We start from the raw sequence: 26,719 nt of genomic DNA on the forward strand, positions 1-26,719 counted from the left end.
GTCTCTTTTTGATCTAATGAGAAACTGCCTTATAGATTTTTGTGGCAGAGAGGATACATGAACATTTTTATTGCCATAAAAGTTTTGATTATCTGGGGTAAACTTGTAATGGCTGCATATAGCCCCACCGATTAATATCTAACACTAAAAATGCTGAAAGGCTGATGGGCAAGTACACAGAAAAATACATTAATCTGCCATACCTACATAAACAAGGAAGTTATTTTAGTGTCAATTCACACTTTGTACACAACCTGCTTTCCAACTATTCAAGGGAGATCAATATTTATGACAGTTCATTAGAGAATGCAGTTGACTTTTATTGTGCAGACCAAAAAAACAACGCAGTCACCAACCCACCACTGCATTAATGTATGAAATCAGTTAACAAAATGATTGTAAAAAATAACTTAATCTCTGATGAGCAAATGGAAGCAAGTTCTACAGCTCTCCCACATTCCCATGTTGATACGAGAAAATGGCATTGAACCATTATACTCAGTAACTCAGGGACACAACCTTCTGCTGCTTAGGGGAATAAAAATATTCTGATTTTTTCCCCCAGTCCCAGAACCATTGGTTCATATAAAAGAAAAGTCCCCCTTGGAGTTACAGCAGAAGTCCCACACTGTTAATTCTCTAACTTTGATATGTAAGTACCTGATAGAGCTATCCTACTGGCGTGTACACAACTCAGTGAAGCATTGCTTGGCTCCTTCCAAGTGTTTTTAGCTTGCCAGCATACTAGGCTTAATCTTCTGATTCCTCATAATGTGCATACCCACTAGCATAGGTCCTTCCTAAATTCAAATTGCTGAAGACATCCGTGGCCTCAGAATCTGAATCCTTCCCTCCCTCATCATTGTCATCTTCATCATCGTCTTCTGCTTCGTATTCATCATATTCATCCTCACGGTCACCTGCGTCTCCAGTCTTGCTGGAGGAGAGGTTTTTCCAGTAGGCATCATAACCAGAAGCTCCATCTGCATCTTCTCCTCCAGTCTGTCGGCCAAACTTCAAGGAGCGGGCTGCAGGCAGAGAAAAACCATCATGTTCCCACCCCTCAACAGCAATCCCACGTTCCCTTTCTATCCCTTTTTTCACTACTTGAAGAGCGCAGGATGTTAGGCAGTCTTTTTCTAAATCCGACATTTCCAGATTCAATCCCTACTCTAACAGAATCTTTCTACTGCTGCACACGGAAGTGCAGCCAAGTCTGTACAAACAGGAACTGCCCCCCAAGTATGTCTTAGGTTTTTAGGATAATCCTTTGGCACTCTAGCCAAGAAGACCTGCGACTTGATGTGCGCTTTGCAGACACAATACATATGGTGATTTACTCAAGAGTGGTTGGGGTAGATTGTATACATATCAAAATACATTTTGAAATTCATTAATCAGCTTCTTGTACAAGAAGTAAGGATTTAAGTGGTGATTTTTTTTTTTCATTTTTTTCCACAACTAAAATCTTAAACTAAACAAAAGCTTTCACTGTATTGGAATCAATTAATGATTAAGAATGAGACTGCTCAATTCTATAATTCAGAAAGTTCTTCCCAAAACAAATGCAGCAAAGCTGTGCAAAACAATTAAAAGTAACCAGATTTTACTCAGTGTTCCTAGGCAGAAAAGTAGTCACCAATGGCACTTGTATGGCTTGTTAGCTAGAGAAGCTGGCTTACTTGACATGCTCAGATCCTTTGTCTGCTGAGTTTCGTGGCCACATTTAGGGCAAGGAGGCTCTTTTCCTTTTTCCTGCTTGAAGACCTTACTTCGCACATGGTCGTCACAAAAACAAGCCTGTGGGTTGAAGGGAGAAAAAAAAGGCTCAATGTTTTAATCATAGAAGCATATTCTTCAGCAAGAAGCAAGCAGAAAACCTGTTTTAACAGCAGCAGGGTTTTCTGGTTGGGATTAAAATGTAATGAGGTCTATCTGCAGTGGATGTGGGTCTGTGCACAGCACAACCACTCTGTGCTGAATGTAGTTCCACAGCTTCCTGGGGAAGAGGCTGCATAAAAGTGCCAAAAAACAAGCAGAGAAAGTAATGTACTCGAGGGCTGGATTGTAGTGCTGCCCACGAGGATCCTGGCAAACCTGGGTTTACACTGACAAGCCTAAATAAAACACAATGAGATATTTGCCAGAACATTAAGCAGTGGCCTAAAGGCAAGAATTAGAGACGGAAAGTTCACATGTTGAGCACCAGGGTGCAGTGAAGATACCCAGAGAAAGGAACAATTTGGAATATGCCATCGATGCCATGGGAGAGTGCAGGGAAACATATGGAGGGTAAGAAGAGTAAGAGCAGGCAATAAACCAGCATCTGGAGAAATCTGGGCAATGCTGACAATGAAGCAGGTGGAACTTTTTATACAAAATTATTTCTGAGTGTGTAAAACCATGAGCCTGATGTCAACAAGTTAGTCTGTTCACATGTAAAACTGGATTAGCTGTGGAGATTATTTCTGTTGGATCCAGGCTGCAGCAATTTCTGCTCAGATTGACCGTTAAACGTGACTGTTTAAAAAAAAAAACCAACTTTTTTAATGATTGTAGATCCACACTGTATCAAAACATATTACAAAGCTTTGGATTCTGTTCAAAGCCAAGGATTTGTTTTGTTGTTTTGGTTTTTTTTTTTTAAAGACCCAACATGGTACAGGCCCAATTTAAACTAAGAGGGCTGGACAAAGTGAAGATCACCTCAGCTGGCATAACGATGCACAACACTTGCTAGTGGTAAACAGGCAAGCACAGATAAAAGACCTTTTGCCCCCCAGAGGTCTGCCCCCTAAAATATAATACAAAAATATTACATTTTTTTAATAATGGAGGATGGAAGACATGACAAGACTTGATACCAGCCTTGAAACCAAGAAGAACGAACCTAAAATCACAGCTACCCACAACTGTCTTTACCTTACAACGCAGGCACGAATGCTGCCCAAGCCTGTTACAGGAAACACCTGTTGGAGAAAATCAATATGTCAAATTCAGTACTTGGAAACTGCAGACCTGTGATGTGTTTAAAACCTTGTAAAAGTATGTAATACCATTACTGAGGCATTTGTTTTTAATTCCCTGACATAACTACGATGGCAATGTGAATCAGCCATTTTACCATATAGTACCCTTTTACTAGATTTTTTTTTTCAACCCTAAGGCTCATGGCATTAATGTAATCTGATACCAAAAAAAAAAACCAACCTCAAGAGGGGAAAAAGTTTAATTATTTCTTGAGCTTCCAAACTTTTTAAAACAGAAGTTTCAGAAGAAATTTGGTATTAAGCGACCATCTTGCTTCTCCTTTTCTCACAACATCAAAAGAAGGAGTGCTAGTGACGTGAGAACACTTAAAGCTTGCAAACTTCCAAACCTAGAAATGTTATGTTCCATATTTTCTGTCATATCATCTGGAAATGCACTGGATTGCACACAAGTTCATATGAAAGTCTATCTGTGTTAAAGAACTGGACCTGGCACACAAGCTATAAGGAGCAGAATCAGTGCCCAAAATCTAACTTGTCTTGAGCTTCAAATTGGTTTTTTATTCCACTAGAGGGAGTACAGTAAAGGCAAACACTCAGGAATTGGCAGAAACGTGAAGCTGGGTGAATAGTTACTCCTCAAGAAGCAATAATATGTATTTTATCAGTCTCTGTGTGAGTATTTATTCCCTTTCACCTTCCTTTGCCCCTGTGACAGCGAAGTTTTTGAATAATAAATATCACGAGTTCTCCACATGAGCAGGACAGCCACGGGATTTAGAGCTCTGTCATGTGCTTAAAGATAGAAATGATAATGCATTTATATTTGTCATTTCTTGAGTATCTGCACTTTAAAAAACTTCTCTCAGATAGTGATGGGAAGTAACACTACCCTTTTCACAGCTAGAATGGATTTAGACTACAATTGCATGACCACATTTAAAGTTTCTGTATTCTGTAAAAGTACAGGTTTTATAATCTTGCTACCACACACTGATAAAAATCCTGTATCTTTTCCAAGTCAGTGCTGTGCCACAAAACATTGAACACAGTGAAAAAAACCTCAAAAAAACTTTTGCCCTATTCAGAGTGTGATCACATCTGTGAATTAAAAGCTTCCAACAATCATTGAAAAAACATTCTTGTGGAACAGTTGTTGCTGCTTCAACATTGCTATGCAGGAAGGTATTCAGGCAGAATACATCAAGGGAAGCTAAGGAAGGCTCAGAGAACAGCTGGCTGGGAACAAAAGGATGGGAGATGAAAAAGAGATAAGAGATTTCTACAGACACCAACTAGAACATTGAAATCAACAAACATTCTAAACCAGGAGAGATAAATTAGGACAAGAGATTGGTCAGTTCTAAAGAAAATAGTCTTAAGATAAAGAGCACCTTGAATTTCTACAATAATGATTGAAAAAAACTTTATAGTTAAAATACAGGCAAACAAGTTTCAGAAAGGACAAACAAATGTCTCATGAGATAAATTAAACAGTCATTCATGGTGGATAGAGAAGAAATACTTTTACAAAAATTTAGTTATTTCAAACATGCATGGTCTTGGCTTGTTGGTGTTTTATTTTGTGGGGGTTTTTTTAACTTCCCTTGAAATTTCCCTGTTTGAGCCAGAGATGAGCAGTGAGTGAGAAAAGTCAGGCATTGCCATCATGTCCTCTTATAAACACCAGTTTCAGTTTTGTCCACACAATTAATCAAAGTTCAAAAGGACATAAAGTCTTCAGCTACCTGTTCTTTACCCAGCAAGACTGGACATGTATCAACACTTGATACATTACTGATACACATGTCCACTGGTCAATGAGGAAATGAAAACTGAAATCATGCTCTGGACTATTTTTGTCACTTCTTTTTGTGTTCACCATGTCTCCCTGAATCAGAGGATGGCTCCTGACTGAGTCATGGCCTTCCTCAGGACTTCAACAGCTGCCAACTCTCCATCAACAGACAGGCCTTCCACAGCAACGTGGGAAAGTTTAGCCAGTCTAACAGAGGTGGCATTGTTTGGGGCAGCTGTTTTCCACGAGGAACAGGTATCTAGAAATACCTCATCACATGGTCAGAAGAGTGGAAGACAGCTCCTCCTGCCTGCAGAGCTTTGTGGAGTAAAAAAGCAGCATCAGCAATTCCAGCTGTTTTGCTGCAGTCCTGGCCACTGCCAACACTCCAACTTTGGAGACTGCTGGCTCCTGCAAAGGCAGCTTCCCATGGGAGGCCTGTAAGAGCCTGGCAGGAAAACAACTGCCATGTATACTCTGGCATGGAGGAAGGTCAGAGACAAAAGTTCCAGTCTGGATAACTGAATACCAAGAGCTGGCACATACGAAAAAGGCAAAAGCTGGGAAAGGTGATAACAGAGTATTCTGGAGCACAGAGGAAGCAAGTGGAGACCCTGCTTAGCTGTGGTGAAAGGGACTATGAATAACTAACTTACATTTAAACGTCTCTGCTTCCAGAACTTGGCAGCTGGCTTGATGTTCAAACTGATCATCTTCACAGAGGAAATCATGGCAAAAAGAGCAGGCAAATATTCTGCCTCCTGAAAGATTTATCAAGGCAAAATAATCAGCAATGGGCACAGGCATCAAGTTCTGCTCTGCAAACAGTTTAGGCAGTAATTCTGACGGAAGACCAGGTCTCCCTGGCCTCACTAATGCTTCAACAAAGTCCTAAATTAGGCACTGCCATCCATTTCTACACTGACAAATACCTTGTTTCCTACAATACAAGACAGCATAAATATAAAAAGAGTATTATTTCTAGTACTTTTCTTTAATTCCACTATAGCATTAAGTATTTTTCTTAAATCAGACCATATTCTCATCCAGTTTCCTTCCCTCCCACCCCCTTAGCTCTGATATAAGCTTGGAATAAACATTTTAAAGGATTCCACAAATCAAGACCAGTATGGTTTGCTAAGCAATATGGAATCCAAATATCTGTGCTAGTGCAGAAGAACAGAGTGGGAATGGCAGAAGACTCTGTTGGCAATTTGATGCAGTGCTTAATTATGCAAATAATTAGGCTGATAGAACCATTATACTTTAGATGACACAATCATCCCTGACTTGAGCACTGTATGTTCTTGAGCAGGTTGTTTAGTTTCCCCACTGCATAATGTCTGTTTTTAAAACAGGAAGAATCCTTGCTTTGAACAAACATACTTGCAAGGACTAATCAGTGAGGAATAAAAACGCTGTTAAGAATAAAGGTGTAGTATCCTAAGCAATACAATTTACATTTTCTTATTTTTACATGTGAGCAACTTACCATGGTCCCAGACACTTCTTTCACACTCAATACATTCTGCATCTGCGAGAGGGCAGATACACGCGTGCGTGCTGAGACACTTCCTCCCGTGACACACCCAAGCTTCACAGAAATCACAGATTGCACCCTGCAATTACAGAAAGATTATCACCTCTGGACTTCTGCAATACCTAGAGAGACACTCTGACTCCTCAGTCCTCAATGTGTCCTCGTATCCCTTCTCTCAGTGGGTTCATTTTGCTTGACCGGGAGAGTCAGAACCACATCTGTATTCCTATCAAGCTGCTCCTCAGTTCATCTTGTTTGTTATTCATTTCTGCAGGACTAAATATGATGCTCAATAACTTGGTTTTCTCCTTTTTCTGTCTTTTACATTTATTTTCTTAAATTGTGTGCATGAAAATTTTGTCCTCCAGTTGAAACCCGAGATCCACAAAGGATAACAGTGTTTTGGCAAAAATGGAATTTCAAAAAAGACATGAAAAATGCCAATAGTTTCTTACAGCTGAAGTCACTCATTCAAATTTTAAACCATGCTATATTAGAGCACATCCCTGCAGAGAGCAAAGATCAAATAACTCATTAGAAGTAAGTTAGACTCTTTAACTTTCATTTTGATTAAATTACAAGATCTTCACATCAGCTATCCTTAAATGCAGCATTTAAGAAGCCTCCTCAGCCCATATGTAACTAACTACCATGTGCATTACATGCACACAAAACTAAGAAAGCAATGTGAATGCAAAATAATTTTTGAGGCATTCTCTATTGCATGAGTGAATGCATGGGATGAGTTCAAGAACATCAGAATGTAAAGGCAAGCTGTGTTACTGAGAAAAGCTGACTGTCAACTGGAGGTGGAAACAGGACAGAGGTTTAGTCCACATAGTGCTTAATCTAGAGGCTGTCACATGTCAAACCTTGCTTTCCAGAATGGAGACACCAACTTGTCCTTCTTAGAACAAAAATTCAAAGGCCTGAAGCTATGATTATCTCCTTCAAGAGCCCAAATGGGGGTTTATGTTAAGTAAAATTCCTCCCTAACACTATGGAACAGGTTCCTCTCTGTGATACAGATGATCTCTGCAATACTAAGACAACAGTAACAAAAGTCTGCAGGTCTTTGCAGAATGATCCTGGATTGTAATAAAGACTGAGAATTGGATATGGGGCATGTAAGCTCCAATGCTGTTCATGCATGTGCTTAAGAGCCTTCCACCAAGACAGATCCACTAGCATCCAGGATGTGTTGGAGCTTGCAGGAGCTGAATCTAAAAATGCAAAATTTGGGTTTTCAGTATAAGGGAAAAATCAGTTTCTTATAGTAAAACAAGGGGGGAAAAAAACTTGGCACGGTACATGCTATCATTCCATAAAGCTGTTCTATTTTCTTTCAGAAAGATTTGCACAAAATAACCTCATACTGCTAAAAAGGCTTTAATTTTGTATACATACCACCATTGCTAGTCCAGTACCATACACACCAGCGTGTTTTATGACACAGTCTGAAGACTTCATCATGCATTTGGTTTTTCCTGTTTAAAATAAAAAGGCAAGCAACCATAAGAAAACTATAGAAAAAACAGTAGAATGCACGTTCATATAAGAACAGCACTTCACTAAATACCTGAGCCTAACTGTAAATCTAGGTAAAAATAATGCAAATAAAGATGTCTGAATTATTGCTGCATTCTGCAACCCACTTTCACATCTCCCTTAGGTTAAATTATTGTCTCTTTTCAGCCCAAACCTCTTGCCCCTGTACTGAGATAAAAAGGCAATGTGTTGGTTTTGCTGTATGTTTTGAGGCACTGGCAAAAATTTCAAATGTCAAAACAAACCAAAGAACAAAACTAAGGTCAAAGTCAAGTCATGATATCTTAAAAACCTGTATTTAAAACTGCTGCTGGTTCTGTCCCATCATAAAAGCACCACATGCTGTGTGCAAGGCACAAGAAAAAAAAACATGTTTAATTACTTGCAAGTACTTGGATACTTGTTTTTTTTGATCATTAGTTGTTTTGTTGGTTTTTTTCTTTTTAAAAAAACATAGACTAGTTTCTAGAAAAAATAATTCACTTTAAATACAGAGGACAGGAGAAAAAGCCACAGCCTGCACCTAAAAGTCATTCTGACACAAGCAAGCAGCAAGGGTGACAATTTTCCCCTAGTCCTTGTTTCTGACATAAATAGCTCTACCAGAAAGATCCACACTGTCTGCAGTTATACAAGCAAAAAGATCTTGTAGTCAGCTCAGGCTACTGCAGTGGAGTTTTATCACTGATTCAAGTTGTGCTGCCATGGACCCCTTTGGTGTGTCCTGTTATTGCCTGCTTAGAGAAACCAACAGCAAGGTGCTCCCTGCCCACCCACTCAAGGCCTGAAAAACCAAATTCTACTCTGAAAATATTTAAATCCCAGTATGCAGAGTTTTGTATTACACCAAAAGTCAGTTACCAAAGGGCCCTTGGAGGGTGAGGAAGTACCAGTGGTGGGCTGAGCTGGGCAATGAGTGGGGGGGCATTACTCAGTCTGGAGCACTGTAGTACAGCTACCTTGCTCCCATCCCTCAGAGACTTCTCTAAGAAAGGTGCTGTTGGTTTGTAGTGTCTGTCCCCCTTGATCAAACATGAAACAGCTCTGGTGGTCTTTGTTTGGAAAACCCTTGGACTCAATATAATTTTATGGTTGTTGATAGGAATGCTTTTCCTCTAGAAACATACTCCAGATTAAAATAAACTCAACACACAGGAGTCAACTTCAGATGTGTATCATAAGACAGAGAGCATGTTTTTAGTACTTCATTGTATGATGATAGAAGGAAGACTCATGAAGGATGACACACTGCCAGTGCACACTAACAGCCTGGCTCCCAGAAACGCTCAGAATCTGCAGGTCACAACAAAGGCACTGGAAGCTGCAGATGTCAGCAGCTCTGAGAGTCAAACAACAAAACAGCCAAATTGCTTAATGACAAACTGAAAATCTGCAAGGATGTGTTGGAACAGTGAAACAACAAAATTCACCTCAGTAAGAAATGAATATCGACATCTCCTGCAAGCAAGCAGCTGTTTGAAAACAAAGGGCATCTTAGTCTGGTTCAGAGCAGAGCTCCATCACTAGGAGTCCTTTTCTTCTAATTTCAGAGCATCAGCCCTCTAGCCCATATAAATAAAATAAGCAGTATACCACATTGCAACCCCATGCAAGATGAATAATGTACTGTTGCTTTAATTGATACTGAACTGACTAGAAATTATATAATCCCTAAAAAAGCAGTATTTATTGGTGACTTGCCAGCAGTCAGAGCATTCTTAGTTTTGCTACCATTACCAAACAATACTCCACATGGTAAGTGTAGGGAAAGTCAGTCAGATATTCTCAAACCCAAAAGGCAGTGAGACAAATTCTTCCGAAGATCAAATGCTGAAGACAAGTCCAGACTTGCAAACCTCTGGAGGTCAGAGGCACACACATCAGTGCATGACCAAACAAGGTCACTTCTCAAGGAGGGTATTCACAGCAGATTTAAAAGAACCTGCTCCACAAACCACAAAGGTACTTCTAGACAAAGGTACTCTAACAAAGGTACTGAGAGTTTAACACCACAAACAGGACTGAGGACAGTTTTCATTCATTAATTCTACTCACCACATTGTGCACAAATGGGTAATTTCTGAACAGAGTTACAGAAGTAGCAAAAAGCTCTGTTCTTCTGTCGTCTAGGCACATGGAGAAGGAACCAAAGAAAAAGAAAGCAAGCGTTAAAAAAGACCTGTGAAATGTTTGAAACCAATTAATATTAAACTACTGGTTTTAGAAGGGAAAAATTCTTACCTTTGGCACTTATCACATTCCTAAAAAGAAGAAATAAAACACTGGTAATTATTTTCGTTCTAGGTAAAATATATAAAATTTGCAGACACCCACAGGGACTCTGAATTCTTATGATTAGGAGCCAAACTTTCTATTCAATATTATACATCTAATGCAAATGTAAGCTTAAATATAAAGGAGGAACAGTAGGAAGAATGACATTCTTATGGCATTAAATACATTTATGTATTATCACCGGTTTAACACAATTTAAAATAACGTGTTTTAATATAAAATACTTTGGGTTATTTTACCATTGAAGCATTACAAGGATGTTTGGCCAAATCTATGTTGGCTCTTGAAGCCCTTATCTGCTTTTCACGTTCTCGACGGTTCTCAGCTTTCTTACGAGCACCAGTCTTCTTTTTAGGCATATTCACTATCTGTGGGGGGAAAAATAGGTATGTGATGAATGCACACAGAATTATGTATGTAAGTACATGGATACACATGACACATCCACTAAAACTGCATCTTGGAGTTCACAGGTTAACTGTGCTTCGTTCATTTCCTTTTCTGAAAGTTTCTTTTCAAAGGCAGAAGAAGGGGCCAGTCCATGAGGAAGACCCATGTGATGAACCATAAAGAATCTTGTGATCTGAAAAAGACTCTGCTGTCCTCAACTTTGTGTCGAACTATCTTTGAAGTGTTCTGTCTTGGAAAAAAAAAAGGAAACCACTATGTTTGTGGGCTTGTTTGTGATGGGCCTCTGGTTTTGGTTTGCCTTGTCTGTTTAATAAGGAAAATATTCAGCTCATTTCCTCTTTCACATCTTATTCTCAGTAACTGCTTCATTCAGTTAAAAAGCATTCTTCAGGTAAGCAAAAAGTGGTGTACTGCAAAAATGCAAATTTCACACTTCATGAAGGCTGAGAAAACAAAATGTCATTATACAGATTTAAGAGCTATGACAAATGGATGTTTGTACTGCTTATTTATCATTCTAGCACATTGGCAATAATGAAGAGATGAGCATGCATTGCTTTGAAGACACCATTGTTTTCCAAAAAGGATTTACACTAAGTTAATTCCGTTTGGTTCCATTCTAACATTCTAGGAGGGAACCAGTGCAACACAGTGGTGAGACCATCAGGCAAACAATCAGACCACTGGTCTCTTGCCATGTCCACAATGAACTGTGCAGTACTCACATATGCTTAGTTTACTTTGTGTTTATAATAAATTAGGCAAGGATTATCCTGACTCCATGAAATGGACAACTGAGAGATTCAAGGTGTGGCCTGATGTAAGAATTTCTCTCGTCAACACAGGCACTTCCTTAGGCTCCATCTTTATCATCCCCTTATTTCTGATGATGTAACTGTTCTTGGTGTCCTGTTCTAAAACAGATACAGGTTAAAAACAAAACTAAAAACAAACCAACAAGCACCACCAAGGCCCAGATTAGCACAATCTGATGGTGGAAGACGGTCAAAAGGGGCAGCAGTTTACTTAGCAAGCATGGGAATGAGAAAGCAGCTAAGGATTAGGTGATGATCTCTCCACTGACAAAAACTTGCCTGTTCTAAAAAAAATACTCTCAATTCTACGAACCAACTTCTTTGTATTGCAGCTACCGAATCACACTTCCTTGCAGACAATAGGATGGCTGGATCTTTCCAGGTGTTTAGCTCCTATTTTGGTACCTCACCAGTGCTTGTTTTGAAAATCTGGCCTCTCCAGCAAGCTGCCCCAACACATATTGCACTTGTACAACTAACCCACAGTTCTTTTAGCTACAAGTACACCTACCAGTGGTCCTTGCTCTGCCTCTGATTTCTAAATCTGCAGAAAAACACCTTCAGACAATTGGTAATTGAGACTCAAGTGTCATCTTAACATCTCAATCTCCACTTAAGGAGTTTGAAGAAAATCACTGCAGACTTGGAGCTTGGCAAAAACTGGCCCACATGATGAGACAGCTCTGCCCAGGCAACCTCTGCTGATTCCAGTAGGGTCTGTGGGTCGATATTAGGGCCACTGGCTTAAGGAAGTGAGAGGTACCTGCTCTCCTCAGCCTCATCCCTAACACCAAGCAGATATGCATGCTACCATCTGTAAGGATAGTTTCAGCCCCAAGAGGCAGCCAATTCTAGCATCTTAAACTTGGAAGAAAAATGTTCAAAAGGTCTTATAAAATAAACTGAAGAATCCTAACTTTTCTGAACACAAAAATATATTGTCCTGACCAAATACTAAAATTTGGGTTTGATAGCACACATAAATCAGTTTTCTCACCCTGCAGCATTTTGCACCGTATTTAAATTGTATTAGTGTCATATTTTGTAGTCAAAATTATATTGCTGTGCTGCCTGCTGGCAACTGTCATCATTCTAGAGCGTGACATTTCAGTCCGACATGAGGCTGCACAAGAATTTTCAGACAACTCAAATGCTGATTTAACAACAGAATCTAATGGTTAGTATTTATACCTTGACTTCTTCCCATTACCTCATAATCCAAAGCACCAAAGTGACAAACTGTTTTCATGAAAAGCACTGCCTCAGTGACTACTGAGGACACAGGTTATTAGAAACCTCCTAGGTGGCAGTTTTTAGAAAGTTGCACTAAAATAAGTAACAACAGAACTGCAACGTCAGGTCCTTTTAACAAAGCTATGGAGTCAATCCAGGCTTTCAGACACCATCCAGTAACAACAACATCCTATAGATCAATATTCTTATCACTCTTTCCCTCTGAGCTTCCACTTAAGATTTGTTTGTTGTCTTTGCCCTGAGTTCAAATTTTTTAGGAAACTTACCTTCTTTTAAATTTTGGATTAGAGCTTAATAGTGTTATGGTTCCAGAAATTATGACAGCATAAGCTTTGTTTACATGCAATTCCTTTCAAATCAGAATATCGTCTCTTTTGAAACCACTAATTAGTATTTAAATGCCTCTGCTGTATGTTCTACCTCCACTTTTGACACACCTTTGCCCAATGCTCGGGCAGCAAAGACCCGGTGGAATCTGCTGGCTTTCCCATGCTCCCCTGAAGGGTGCATGGGAGAGAAAAGTGCATCTGGAAGACCTAAACCAACAAGTTATAGGTCCACGCCTGGTTCCCTCCTCAGCCCCAGAGGGAACAGCCACACTGCCCCATGCAGTGTGGGAGCCCCTGAAATGGGAAACTTCAAATTTCACCATTTGAAGTTTCCTACTTGGGAGCAAAATGCTGGGCCAGAGCAGCAGCTGCAGCAGTGAGTGTGGCTCTCCAGCTTAAGGGCTGGTGCTGTGGCACAAGAAAGCACAGAGTTTGGATATCAGAAGTGGTGTTGGGGAATGTTTAGGTTGGGTATCAGAAAAAGGTTCTTCCCCCAGAGGATGGTTACGTGCTGTAACAGGCTCCCCAGGGAAGTGGTCACAGCTCCGATGCTGACAGAGTTCAAGAAGCATTTGGATGATACTCTCAGGGGCATGGTGTGACTCTTGGGGATGGTCCTGTGCAGGGCCAGGTATCAAAAGACTGTGTATGAGGTGAACAGCAGCTCAAAGCAAAAGCCCTAATATGTGTTACGTGAATACTGGGTCTGTAGCACTGTGTTCCATCCCGTAAATTTTCACCTACTGTTGCTCATGTGCTGCATTATATGCTGAGGTAAACACAGGCAAAGACCACAGGCAGAACTCCCACCATAGGTCCAAAGACTGACTGTGTATTTTAACTGATGGTTGTGTGTGTAAGATACATTAAAAACACCTGGTATCCAAGTTCTGCTGGAGTCATACCATGCCCTTGTGCAGGTCCCAAAGACACAGACCGACTGCACCAGCAGATTTCTGGATCTCCTATGCTGAGCAGGACATTGCCTTGTGTTGTATTATCTTGTGGTATAGGAACCACATCATGAAGAGCTGAAACAAGCAATTCACTGGTGGGGCAGGGGAGCTGGTGGGTTACCCTTGTCATCCCACAAACACCAACACCCAAAAGAGGCTTACTGTATTCCAAGCATTCTTATACTTGACCATCAAATACTTTCTACCTCACACATATTCAAAATCTGTTTTACCACTCATACAAAAATTACAGCGTTAAAAAAAAAAAATCCGCATTAGTAGTAGTTCATAAGAATTGTCCTGGCACTGTGATTTGCCATGACTTACTCCATCTTTTGGAAGCAAAGCGGCTACAAACTGCACCGTGGGACCGCAGCGCCCGGGGACTGCCGCGCTGGTCAGCGCCCAGGGCTGGGGGGGCTTCCTCAGGCACCTCTCCGGCACATTCCCCGCTCGGGAGCGGCACCTCGTCCCGCCAGGAGCCCGGCGAGCCCTGCCACGGCATCACGCTGCCAACCTGGATGGCCGCGCTCCGTGCTTCCAGGGACCTGGACACGGGGAAGCCAGGCACTGCTTCGCTCGCTAGGGCAGGGAAGCGGCGGGGGACGGGGACCCTCAGCGCCCCCAGCCCACCCCCGATCGCCCCCAGCCCTCCTTCCCACTTCCCGCTCCCCTCTCCCACCTCCCTGTCGCCGTTCCCGGCTCTCTGTCGCCGTTCCCGGCTCTCTTTCCCCGTTCCCAGCTCCCTCTTCCCCGTTCCCCGCTCCCACCTGGCTCCGGCGGCCGTGCGGAAGCCGGAAGCGCCGGCTCTCCGCGGTGCGCTGCCCGCCCGGCCCGCCCCGCCCGGCGCGAACGTTCCGGGGGCGGCCGCAGGGAGCCGGGGAGGGAAACAAGAATGCCAGCATAGGGATCCTGCCCTTTCCCGGCACGGGATCGCAGTGCGCCCGCGAGGTGGGAGCCGGGAAATGGCAGGTGTTCGCGCTGCAGGGAAAGGTGTTGCCAGAGTTTTGGAGGGAGGCATCATAAAACAGGAGTAGTTGGCACCTGCGTCTTGCGTGCTACGAAGCACTTGGTGTTATAATGAGAACTGCGCCGGCCTGCACTTTCATGTTTTTTGGTTAAAAAAGGGACACCTTCCACTAGACGAGGTTGCTCAGAGAACCATCCAGCCTGGCCTTGAACACTTCCAAGGATGGGGCACCCACAGCTCCACAGGGCAGCCTGTGCCAGGGCCTCACCACCCCCGCAATGAGAGTGTCCTCCTTGTATCTAATCTAAACCTCTCATCTTTTGCTTTAAAACCATTCCCCCCTTGTCCCATCACTATGTGCCCAAGTAAGGAGCCACTTTCCCTCTTTTTTAAGAGCCCCCTTTACGTACTGAAAGGCTGTGGTGAGATCTCTCCAGAGCCTTCTCCAGGCTGAGCAACCCAAATTTCAATAAACTCCTATATAATCTCTCTACTCACTTAAAACATGCCATTGTTTTCACTGTGGTTCAGAAATCATTGAAAAAGCTTTTACAAGCTGTTTGCATTGATGTTCCTGCTCAGTGGCTGTTCCATCCTCAAGTTTTGTTTACTTTTGTGTCAATTGCCACCACAACTTTCACTTGACGGAGACCAAATTTAGGACATAATAATTGCAACAATTAGTTGTGATTGTAATTGGCACCTGAAAAGTTGTCACTGAAATATTTAATCAGTGGCTCCGTTTTTGAAATGAAGTATTGATTAATCTTAATGGTAGGAATACAACGTGGTTTAAAAATGGAAATAATGCCCATGCTATAAAAGACCCCTGTACACAGCTCTGTCTGGCCTGAGGTTATACAAGTCACTGTCATAGATGGATATTGTCTAGAAAACCCTTTGTGAAAATCATTAGAAGGTGTATTGTTATAAATATATTCAAATGAAAATGAGTGCATAGATCACATTCCAGTGTATTTCAGTCTTTTGCTTAGGAAGGGTTTGATACATATTTCATACAAATAAGTCCTGGGGCACTGTTTTGTGTGCTTTGATCATCCATTCCCTCGGGTGGGGTGATTGTGTTGCTTCACGTTGCACTTGGTCATGCATTTCTTACTGAAAGTTGGCTACTGGTTATGGAATGTGATTTTGACTTAGTGGAAGAGGCAGATATTCACTGGCCTCTGGATCCCTTTCCCCACCCTCGACGTGGGGGAGCCCAGTTGTGGTTCCTTCTCCATCTGAAGAACCATTCCGACGTCTTGAAAGGACGGGGAAAGGGGACTCCAGCGACAGGGTTTTTCAGGCCCCGAGCCTGGAGGGGAGAGGTGCTCCCCCCTCCCCCCAGCACCCACGTGGCCCCATGGCAGGCACAGAGACAGCACACCGGGCGTGGAGAGGAGGCAAGAGAGTGTTTATTGTTGGGGATGTCACATTTATAGGGTTAGGGAGAATCACAGGTTAACCAATTAGAAGTCTCAAGGGGTTTACAGGAACACCCAATCACAGGAAAGGGTTAACAAGGACCAATGGGACACCTCAGGACACCTTTCCCAGGACATTCCTGCATGGGAGATAACAGTTGCTGTGGGGGGTGTTGGGAAGAAGAAACACGTGTTTACAAAGGGACCACAAAGAGCCATCCTAAAACATGTTCAAACAAGTTTCTCATCAGACTTAGTGCTACATCCCACCCTTTTTTATTCCTTAAAGATGAATATGTCTTTATTGATATATGGATTTTAAATTTACCCCATTCTCTTAGTGTCTGAGGGTGTCCCTATAAAACAGAATTTAAAAATGTTTTTATTGATGTATTCATAAACAAGTTTTTCACTTACACAAACTTCCAATTTACTGCTGAACCAAACAAACTACTTATTGCTGTTAATTTTAGTTTCATTAGAGTCCAAATGGTTGTTTTCTTCTGTTTCTCGGAGGCAGTCCTGGTGTCCAGAGGGGCTGCGGCGGCGGCTGCTGTCTCGGCCACATGGTGGGACGTGGGGGGTGCTGTGTGCGGCAGGAGCAGGGCGCAGGCGGGATCGACGGGATCGGCGGGGGCCACCAGCAGCGCCGGGGTCTCGGCGGGGCGGCGGTACCGCGGGTGTCCGGTCCGGTCTGTCGCGGGGCGGGGTGCGCCCCGGGCGGCTCGGCAGGTGGGAGCTGGAGCGGCGGGAGCGGGGCCGGCTGATGTAGGGGTTTTCCCGGAGTCGCGGCACGGCGGGGCCGGCCCGGGGCCGGGAGCCGCGCAGGGGGATTGCTGCGGAGCTGTTTCGAGCAGCTTTAACCCTTTTTTCGCCATGCTGGCGTGGTCTAAGTCCCTTGTTAGAAACAGGACTATCTTTCAGGTTAGCAAAAGAGTCTTATTAGATGACTTGCGGATGGAATTAGATATGTTCTTTAAGCTTTCTTTTTCTCTCTTAAAGAGGCATGCACGCTTCTTGTAGTTACAGGTTTACAGGGGGAGAGGTTTAGGGAGTATGCCGAAGTCTGCTTATAAGGGAATATGCCGGGTCTGCTCCTTACCTGAATGTCCTCAGGAAGGTTGAGGTATTCAAAACAGGCTGCTCTCTTGTGGTGATGCCGTCTGCTAATACCTTGACGCTTAGACTCCGGTCCACCGTTGAGCACGACTTCGCCCCAGTCTGTGCGTTAGGACTGCTCTAATCTTCACAGAAGAATTCAAACAATCTTGGCCTTCACCACGTGGCACCAATTACGGCGGATTGAGGGGGATTGGAGAAGACTTCGGGGCGTCGGGGAACACAGATGTCGCATCTGCGCCTTAGGAATCACCTATCTTCATAGAAGAGTTCAGTAAATTCGTTTCCTCACACGGGGCACCAGTTCTGGATCCCTTTCCCCACCCTCGACGTGGGGGAGCCCAGTTGTGGTTCCTTCTCCATCTGAAGAACCATTCCGACGTCTTGAAAGGACGGGGAAAGGGGACTCCAGCGACAGGGTTTTTCAGGCCCCGAGCCTGGAGGGGAGAGGTGCTCCCCCCTCCCCCCAGCACCCACGTGGCCCCATGGCAGGCACAGAGACAGCACACCGGGCGTGGAGAGGAGGCAAGAGAGTGTTTATTGTTGGGGATGTCACATTTATAGGGTTAGGGAGAATCACAGGTTAACCAATTAGAAGTCTCAAGGGGTTTACAGGAACACCCAATCACAGGAAAGGGTTAACAAGGACCAATGGGACACCTCAGGACACCTTTCCCAGGACATTCCTGCATGGGAGATAACAGTTGCTGTGGGGGGTGTTGGGAAGAAGAAACACGTGTTTACAAAGGGACCACAAAGAGCCATCCTAAAACATGTTCAAACAAGTTTCTCATCAGACTTAGTGCTACACTGGCCACCATCACCGTTCCAGGAAGAATCTTCTAGTTTTTGTGAGGCCTGAGTTTTATCTCCCACAACAAATTGTTTGCTTGTCACGCTTTTCCTTCAAGATGTAATCTTCACACCAGGTTACTGGGATGCCCAGAAAACAGCATTATTATTTAGAGACAAAAAAATCATGATAATCACTTAACTGAGCATTTCTTCTTCCTGAGAAAGGGTGTGGAGAAGTAATTTTTAATTATTGTCAATAGCCATGGCCACATGCTATTTACCTGACAGTCTAAGTAGGAAATATGATCTTTTGTGAGATGTCAGTGCTTTTATTCGTGTAATTCTCACTTTTCTTAATGAAGGCCATTAATCATCAATATTCTTTTATTCTGGTTGTTACCATTCTAATCTGTTTTAGGCAGCCATAAATGCAAGAACACGATGAGGATAAATGATATAGCATTAGAAAAAATACAAACAGAAAGTTTTAATCTATTTTAGAATAATTATCCTAGTCAGCTAATCTCCTTTCATGAGTGAAGGAAGCTGTTGAAGAAAGGACTCAAACAGAATCACAGAGTCACAGCATGCTCTGAGTTGGAAGGGATCCACAATACATACCGAGATGTCATGATTTTCTTCTCATTTGATTGGGCATTTTTTTCATAAAGTCATGAATGAAGAAGAAGAAGAAATCTAGAAAAACCCCAAGGAGACAGGTGGACATCAAGATTTTTATCGTAGTTTTACTTTATCCTGTGAAACTGTATCTGACTCGAATATGTTCCAGAAACCACCCTCTAGATGGCAGGAGTTTGTCACTTCACTCCTGAACAGTAAACCATCCTTTTTTCAGAACAAGTAAAGTGGCCTAGGGCTGTAATACAAGTGAATAAAAAAATAAATTAGATGGGAATAGCCAATTTAGAGCTTACAGAATTTCTATTAGCAACACTGGACTAGTCTCTGGGGAATTGTTGCAGATTTGTTGTTGCAAAGCTACATGCAGAAAATAGTGAGAAGCAGCCTCATTTTTAGAGGTGTTTTCAGTGACCTTTGTGAGAGAAGCAGTGGATGGGCAGTGAGTGTGCCTCTGAACTGTTGTCATTCCATATCACCTTACAGAGAATCAGAACTGTCATGTCTTTGCTTAATGGCCACTGTCTTGCTGGGATAACAGGACAAGACTCTGTGAGGGCCTCCCTACACTGCCTGACAAAGGTATTTGTCTAGTCAAGAGCTTTCATGACAGCACATATGTTGGAGGCTGTCTTAACCCCAAGCTGTGCTACCTGCAGAGCAAAAGCTGAGAGCACTGGCAGTGAAAGTCCCTTTTGTAAACTAAATGATGCCAGTGACAGCAGAGCTGTCTTGGCTGGTATTCGTGTACCAAAGGCATGCAGCAGCATGGAGTATTTTCCACTTGTTTCACTCTGCTACATCACCCTGCACCTCAGAAAGTTACTTTCACCTGTAAAAAGGGCTAAAGGATGCTAATAAATCAGAATCCCTCAAAAATAAATGGCTGCCCAGGGTACAGAGCAATGAAATTTTGGGCACTGCCTTTCTACCTCGCTCTCTTTCTGTTCACATTTCAAAGTCATGTGGCAAGGCAGAGCAGTAGCACTATGGACAACATACTGCTGCTAGTCAGATACATGTTTTTAAGGCAATAAATTCACATTTCAAATTGGAATAATTCAGCAAAGACAAGTTTGGGAACAGTTGCCTGAGGGAAGGTGGGATTGCTTTTTCCAGCGGCAAAGCTGAGTGGTACTCTTGCAACATGGTGTATCAGCTCACGTGGACACTGATCAGCTTCAGAGCTGCACTGCTCAGTTTTTCCTCTGCTCACCTCATAGAAATTCTTCCTGTGCTGTGAGGGCACATTTCTGGGATGGACACTTATTTATTTCTTAAGCTACTCAAGTAATAACAAAGGATTCATGCCATCTCATTTCTACTGAAAATTATTGAGATCAGAAAGGAAAATCAGGAAATTAGGTGTGTGCACAGCCTCTATCAGAATGGCAGTGTTCTGGGAGATAAGACCTTCATATGCAGTGACACTGGACTGTGCTGGATGACAATGAAATATTTTCACTGCCTTTAATTTTGATATCTCAGTCCCTTTAAAGATACAAGAAAGCATGTTAACTATCATCTTGAAATAAATACTGACCTGAGTTGTTGTCATTTACTTTTAATTGCATCAACTGCAATTTCTTTTTCTCTAAATAAAATGCTTGTTCTGATCTAATTAAGCCCCCATTACCTACCTGCCTATTACCATAATTATCTTCATTATTGCAATGTCTCCTCACAGCATTCAATATGTTTGCCTCCCTGGGGGTTGCATTGTAAAATAGGTGCAGCATATACCTTTCTAAATGACCTTTGAAGCGACATACATCAAATTTAATTTGTTTTTAAATCCTGGCCTTGCAGCAACTGACCTTAAAAGTCATGTCGATATTTGTTTGATGTAAGATAATTTTGTCTGTAGACATTGATACTCACTGATTTAACTACATAAAGAAACGGGAAACAAAGAAAATAACTTGAGGCAAAAATCTTTACTGGCATCTACTGAGTTGGCATGTTCAGATATAATATTTTAAAATAGTCCTTCTTGACTTAGATGTTGTAAAAATTATTTTTCTCTGTGTGTTTTATTTTTTCCCTGCTGTTATAACTGGTGCTTACAGTCGTTAATCTTAGAAAATTATTCCCCAAGAAATTTCTAGATGGTTATTTTGTCTGGTCAATGTTTGTGGAATGTACCAAGAGGTAAAAGAAAAAAAAAAGAGATAAAAGAAAAAGAGAGATTTTGCTGTTAAGTGATTAGAGCCTCAATTCAGGGAGCTCACTTAGTTGTCAACTTCTTTATTAAAATCTATTAATCTTTCCTGTGATATTCGAGTTGCATATTTTCACATTTCTTGCATGACTTCAACAAAAAACTGAATGGATTTTTATCATGGTAGTTTATTAGGGCTTTTTATATGCTTTTTAAGATGAAAGATACGCAGTAAAGCTAATGCTGTATGTATTTTGTAGCACATTTAATGTAGCATTGTATATTAATTATTATATACTATCTAAGATTGCTAAGGTGAGGGGATAGTGCAAGACTAATCAGTCACTCATTTTCTAAGAAAAGGGGTAAGCTATAATTATGTATGATGGAAAAAGAACTTGTTGGCTGGTGACAAGTTATTAGCATTGGGGGGTTTTCCATTATGACATTATAATGTCATAAATTACCTTGTTTCTCTTCCCTCTGACCCCCACAAAAGGTTGGCACATGGTGATAAATTTGCTGCATAGGTGACACTGGAAGGCTTTGTGTGTGAAGAAGAGGAGGGAGATGCCTGATAAATGGCAGCACCTGTGTGACAGAAATGGAAAAGGTAAAAAAAAATGAGAAAATCAAGGTCAGACGGTGGATGACTGATGACAAGAATTTCTCTCACAGTGCTGGAGGCTTGTCAGGTGGAAGTGGCGGAGAAGAATGAAAAATGTGAATGTTTTAATTGGTCATGGGATATGAGATTAATTCACCTGGGTGATCAGGAGACTGCCAAGGTGATCAGGAAACTAATAAGCCAGTCTTGTAGGAAGAGGCCAAAAGATGTGCTCTGTCTGGCAAAATGAAAGGTCAAAGTGGGATACTGGGGTTTCTATCAGAGTGCCAAATAAGAGGGGTGAGCAAAATGCCTGTTCTGTCACAAGAGCAAATGAGTATGAAACTTTACAGCCTGGGGCCACATGGTGAGAGAGAGATAACAACAGTGGGAGAGTGTCAAGGTTCAGGGAGTGTAGCTTTGTGGTATATGAAGAGAACTGACACAGTTTAATCTGCAGAAGGGAAAGCCGAAAAGATCTAATTGCTGTCTTCGAGAACCGAAATGGAATTTACAGAGAAGACAGAGCTAGGCTCTTCTCAAGGATACACAGTGAAAACATGACAGGCAACAGTCACAAGCAGCAGCAAGAGGAATTACAACTGATATACAGAAAAAAATTCTTTGCAGTGAGAGTGGTTAAGCAGTGGAAAGGCTGTGCTGGAGCCTCAAGCATTGGTGACAAGAAACTCTCTTGTAATTTAGAACAGATATTATTAAAGTAACATGATGAATTAGATAGGAAGGGATCTTTGGAGGTCACCTAGCCGAGTCTCTTGCTGAAAGTTTCCACATCAAATGAGGCTGACCAGGGCCTTGTCTAGCTGAATCCTAAATCTTGCCAAGGATGGGGATTGCACAACTGCTCTGGACAACCTTTTCCTAGGCTTAACAACTCTGCCTGCAAAGATCCTGAAGAGAAGGATCCTGCTGACTTCAAAGGCAGTTGGATTATGTCCTAGATGAGGCAGAATATTTGTTTGCCATATTTTTCTGAAATATCTGTTCTAACAAATTCAACATTTCAGCTGTTCCATGTTTTTCTATAACTTTCCACAGTTATTGAACTGCGTGACATGTTCGTCTTTGGTGTCACTTCTTACCTAGATAGCAATTTTTCTCCTTCAGTTATGGCTTTTCCTTGTTCAGTAGAATTAATTTGTAGAAATCTTATGCAAATATGAACTGAGTGGTTTTCCTGTCTGATTACAGCTCCATTTAGATGACATTAATATCAGTGGTACTGAGCACTGCCTGAATTAAATACTGAATTAATTCAGCTAATGAAAGCTGCAGGACACACTGTTTGCTTTAAGCATGCAACATGGGTGGCTTAGCTGTTGGTTCAGAGGGCTGAAAGAGAATCTTTGTATCAAGAGTTTACTTTCCTGATATTGTAAGGAGCTCTCTCTTATCATTTCTTTCACAGAACTTAACAAGCGCCCATTGTATTTCCCCTCACCGTGTTTTTGAAAAGCATTGTGGATAAAGGACAGAATTGCACCCAGTGTAGCACAGCATCATGGAGCAATTCATCACATACTGAATTTCATAGTGTAGGGGATGTAACACCTGTATTATATGTAAGATGTTTGAATGCAGGTAAACGAGTGTCAAATCATGTATTTTTTGGCACTATGAATAACGAGACTTGGAACCATTTCCAAGCATGGACATCAGTCCTCAGGATTCTGATTGATTTAGAAAACCCATTTGTTCATGTTCCACTACTGTTAGTTGATATTCTGACAATAGTTTTTATTCATTCTCATTTGTATTTTGTTAGATTTCATTTATAGTAAAAAGTTGTAGTAACGGTTCTATTGATTCTCAAATACTTGTACATTTAAACTTACTGAAATGTCACTATACATATTCATGTGCTCACCATGTTCACTAAACTCCATATTTATATTTACTGGGGAGTAATCTGTAGTCCTATTCTGAGCTAAAGCTTATCCAGGGGTGATGTATTGTGAAATACATTTCCATTTTTATAATAAGTGTTCCAAGCATGGTGCTATTAAAAAGCAGAGCAGAAGCATTTTTGGTGAAGTATAAGGGGGAATTGAAGAGTTTGCTTCAATTATTTTATTGTATTTATGTATTATGTGAAACACTGATGGAAAACTGCAGCCCTGATGTAGCTATGGTAAAACTGCAAATGAAGAAAAAGAAAAAAGCAAACAGTTTCTGAAAACAGCATCCTGGGCTGGCAGCTGGTTTCTTTGCTTCTTTTTACAAGGTTATAGTTCTTTTCGACAAGATGGAGATCTCTCTAACTCACTGTAGATGTGCAGTGTCCACACTGAGTGCATGTCTGATGGGTCATTGGAAGTATCATCAAGGTGTTTGAGGAGTTGTTTGTTTGTTCTATTATATCTCTTTTTGCTGTCCTGTCTCTGGGCAGTCTGTTGCCATCTGCAGCTAGGATGTGGCTGTGTATGTTATACAAAGTTAAATACTTGTCTACAAGGGCCTTGAGGCTATGAATTTGCGATTTGCATGATGATGAGTGAAGTTAGATAGGAATAACTTCTGGTCACAGCCTGCTCCTGTTGGTCTGACCCACTCTGAGCTTGAAGACCTTCCAGGCATCCTAGAAAAGCTAGTTGTGTAACAGATTTGGGCTGGAAGATGAATGGGATGCCCCTGGCAGCCGGAATGTTCCCAGAGCATTTTCATTTGTATCATTATCCAGCTGAAGTAAGAAGTTTACTTGCATTTGTTTTTTGCAAGTTGTTGCTTGGTGGATTTTATTTTCATAGTGATATTTTTTCCACTGGTCAGTTAGTTTTAAACCTAATTTAAAAGCTCAGGCGTTTTAAAAGAGCACACTTTTCTTCAATGTTAAACCCAGCTAAAACAGCCTAGAATGAACTGGAGCACTGGCCTAGAAAGGAAAGGCTTCACAGCCCATTACTGATCCCCTGAGCCATCTCATCTCCTTTACTGTCATGTAATGTTTGTTTAATGCAAAATTTCCATATAAAGCCAAACAAAATAAAAGCCAAAAAGCAGAACAGCAGCTCTTTGGAGTTAAGGTATTAAAATGTAAAGGTAGTGAAAACGAGATTTCCTTTCATCAGTGCATTAGCGACCTTAGGGGAACCCTCAGCAGGGAAATGCCACATGGTGAGAAAAGGCTCATCTCAGAAGAGAAGGTGGATGAGGTGTTTGGCAGCATGGGCTGGAGTCCCTGAGGAGTTTTGTTTTCAGCTTCAAGGGAGGGGAGACCCTTATGGGAGCTGGGAGGATTTCTAAAATAAGTGCTCTGGGCCAGTCTGTCACTGTTCATGTTACCAAGTATATCTGGGCAGGAGTGTGTCACTGTGTGACTTACTGAGGACTGCTGTGCATAAGGAAGCACGTCATTCCATGAGTCACTGAGGATTTCTATGCATGACTGACTGTTTCTGTGCTTGAATATGAATAAATAACATTCAGAGCCTCCAGTTATTCTAAAGAGGTTTAATCAAGGCTATCAAATAACTGGATTGTCAAAAACCATCACTTGCTGAATTTATTCATGAGGTTTCAGAGACTAAAGTAAATTCAGTATCTCAGCAGTTTATCCCAGATCTTTTAAAGTTCCCAGGAAGATCAAAGGAAGACCCCTAATTAAGATCCTTGAAAATATGGAATCCAAAAGGGATCACTTGTGTGAAAGGTGGAAGTGATGTGTTAAGAGCCCTGTGCACATACCCTCTCCTGTGGGATGCTTTCAAGCTCAACAAGTGCCTCTGCTGTCACTGTGGATCTGTCCAGTTTTGCACGGTATTGGGTGTTGAGTGCAACATTCATCTGACGGTGAGCTGGGGACTGGAGGTACTTGGCAAGGAGGATAGAATGTGTAAAACATGGGTGACAGCCTGGAAATGCTTGCTGAAGGTGCTGGAAGAAGGCAAGGGAGAGAATTTCAGAGCTCACTCGCTGAACGTATGTTAACGTGACGCGTTTTCACACAGGCCTCCTGGGTCTGGCACTCACCTGGGCTGCCCCTGCATTCCCACTGCCCCCACTGCCCCCCTGGCCTTGCCCTAACTCTGCCTTGCACTGGCACCCAGGGGACCATTTGTGTCACAGCCTCCCCCACGTGCAGGTCTGTTGTTTCATCTTAATCTCTCAGATGTCGTCACTCCCCCACCACCATGGTGTGGCACAAGTGAAGATAAAAGAGGTGAGTGGGCTGTTCTGTGGATGAACATTAAGACGTGCCAGGAATGAATACCATATGAAGAATGGAGATACCTGAAGGCTATCCACAGTTAGGAAGAAATGAATGGCTGAAACGTTTATACACTGGTCTTCAAACTTGAATTATCATGGTATTTGCAGAATTGGCAGAGCTGGTTTGCTCCTGTTGCAGGATGAGAGCCAGGAGCTTGTGCAGACTACAAGCAGCTTCCAGCCAGGCTGTCCCCACGCCAGTGGGGTGTTCTGAGGCTGCTCTGTTGCAGCCCTTCCCCATGGAGGGCTTTTCCAACAGGGAGCTGTGAAGTCACCCTCTGTACCTCACAGGTACTTCTGTGGTGTGCTTGCAGCAGGCGGAGCTCTAAGTAAATGGGCCCCTGCTACGACCTCGACAGAGCTTTTCTAAAAGGCTGGGGTTTTTCGCCATGGATGTGACAGAGCTGGTGGGTGAGTCCAAGTTTGACCCTGAGAAGGCAGTATGCAGGTTTCGAAGCAGCACTTTTTAGGAAATGGTGTAATTTTTCATTTCACAGTTGGGTAGGCACAAGCGTAAGGAGTCTCAGTGAATATCTGTGGCCTGCAGCTCTTAAAGAGCACTGGAAGGGTGTCCTGAAAGAAAGCTAAAGAAATTATACATTCTTTCCTCTGAGTAACTCAATCTGCCATTACATCAGACTTCCTTGGATTCAGCTTCAACAGTTGCTCTTCAGCCTGGTGCTGATCTCATCCAAATGTTTGGGTAGCTAGCAGATGGCATTGTTTGCATCTGAGGTGAAGCGGATGTAAAGTTTGGAGTGATTTTTTAACTGCTGGTACTTCATCCCTGCTCCGTTCCAATGCACACTGGAGGCTTACGGAGAACACAGTGTGA

The 26,719-nt window shown here is 42.2% G+C and overlaps 1 protein-coding gene and 1 long non-coding RNA gene across 3 annotated transcripts; one reads left to right on the forward strand and one right to left on the reverse strand.

Annotated features, from left to right (window-relative positions):
- Positions 1-299: 299 nt before the first annotated feature.
- Positions 300-14,805, reverse strand: ZNF330 (zinc finger protein 330). Of its 2 annotated transcripts, none has more exons than XM_064651574.1 (10): positions 14,707-14,805; positions 10,411-10,539; positions 10,118-10,137; positions 9,932-10,002; positions 7,736-7,815; positions 6,281-6,407; positions 5,445-5,549; positions 2,923-2,969; positions 1,683-1,800; positions 300-1,028 (listed from the first exon to the last, which is right to left on the reverse strand). In XM_064651574.1, exons 2-10 carry the CDS (start codon positions 10,528-10,530, stop codon positions 751-753), a joined length of 966 nt encoding a protein of 321 aa, XP_064507644.1. In that variant the 5' UTR covers positions 10,531-10,539; positions 14,707-14,805; the 3' UTR covers positions 300-750. The 2 variants fall into 2 exon arrangements, with proteins under 2 accessions (XP_064507644.1, XP_064507643.1); XM_064651573.1 differs by lacking the exon at positions 14,707-14,805 and adding an exon at positions 13,857-13,874.
- LOC135412747 (uncharacterized) lies at positions 14,800-23,657 on the forward strand. The gene is made up of 3 exons (XR_010429930.1): positions 14,800-14,887; positions 21,547-21,660; positions 22,115-23,657. It is a non-coding gene; the product is annotated as an uncharacterized LOC135412747 (long non-coding RNA).
- The last annotated feature ends 3,062 nt before the right edge of the window (positions 23,658-26,719 follow it).

This window comes from Pseudopipra pipra, chromosome 4 (genome assembly GCF_036250125.1).
Source record: "Pseudopipra pipra isolate bDixPip1 chromosome 4, bDixPip1.hap1, whole genome shotgun sequence".
NCBI lineage: Eukaryota > Metazoa > Chordata > Aves > Passeriformes > Pipridae > Pseudopipra > Pseudopipra pipra.

Coding starts and splice junctions, on each gene's coding strand:
- ZNF330 (XM_064651574.1), bottom strand. CDS start 10,530: ATGCCTAAAAAGAAGACTGGTGCTCGTAAGAAAGCTGAGAACCGTCGA. Junction 10,138..10,410: donor ATCCTTGTAATGCTTCAATG/GTAAAATAACCC, acceptor TCTTCTTTTTAG/GAATGTGATAAGTGCCAAAG. Junction 6,408..7,735: donor GTACTGGACTAGCAATGGTG/GTATGTATACAA, acceptor CTGTAATTGCAG/GGTGCAATCTGTGATTTCTG.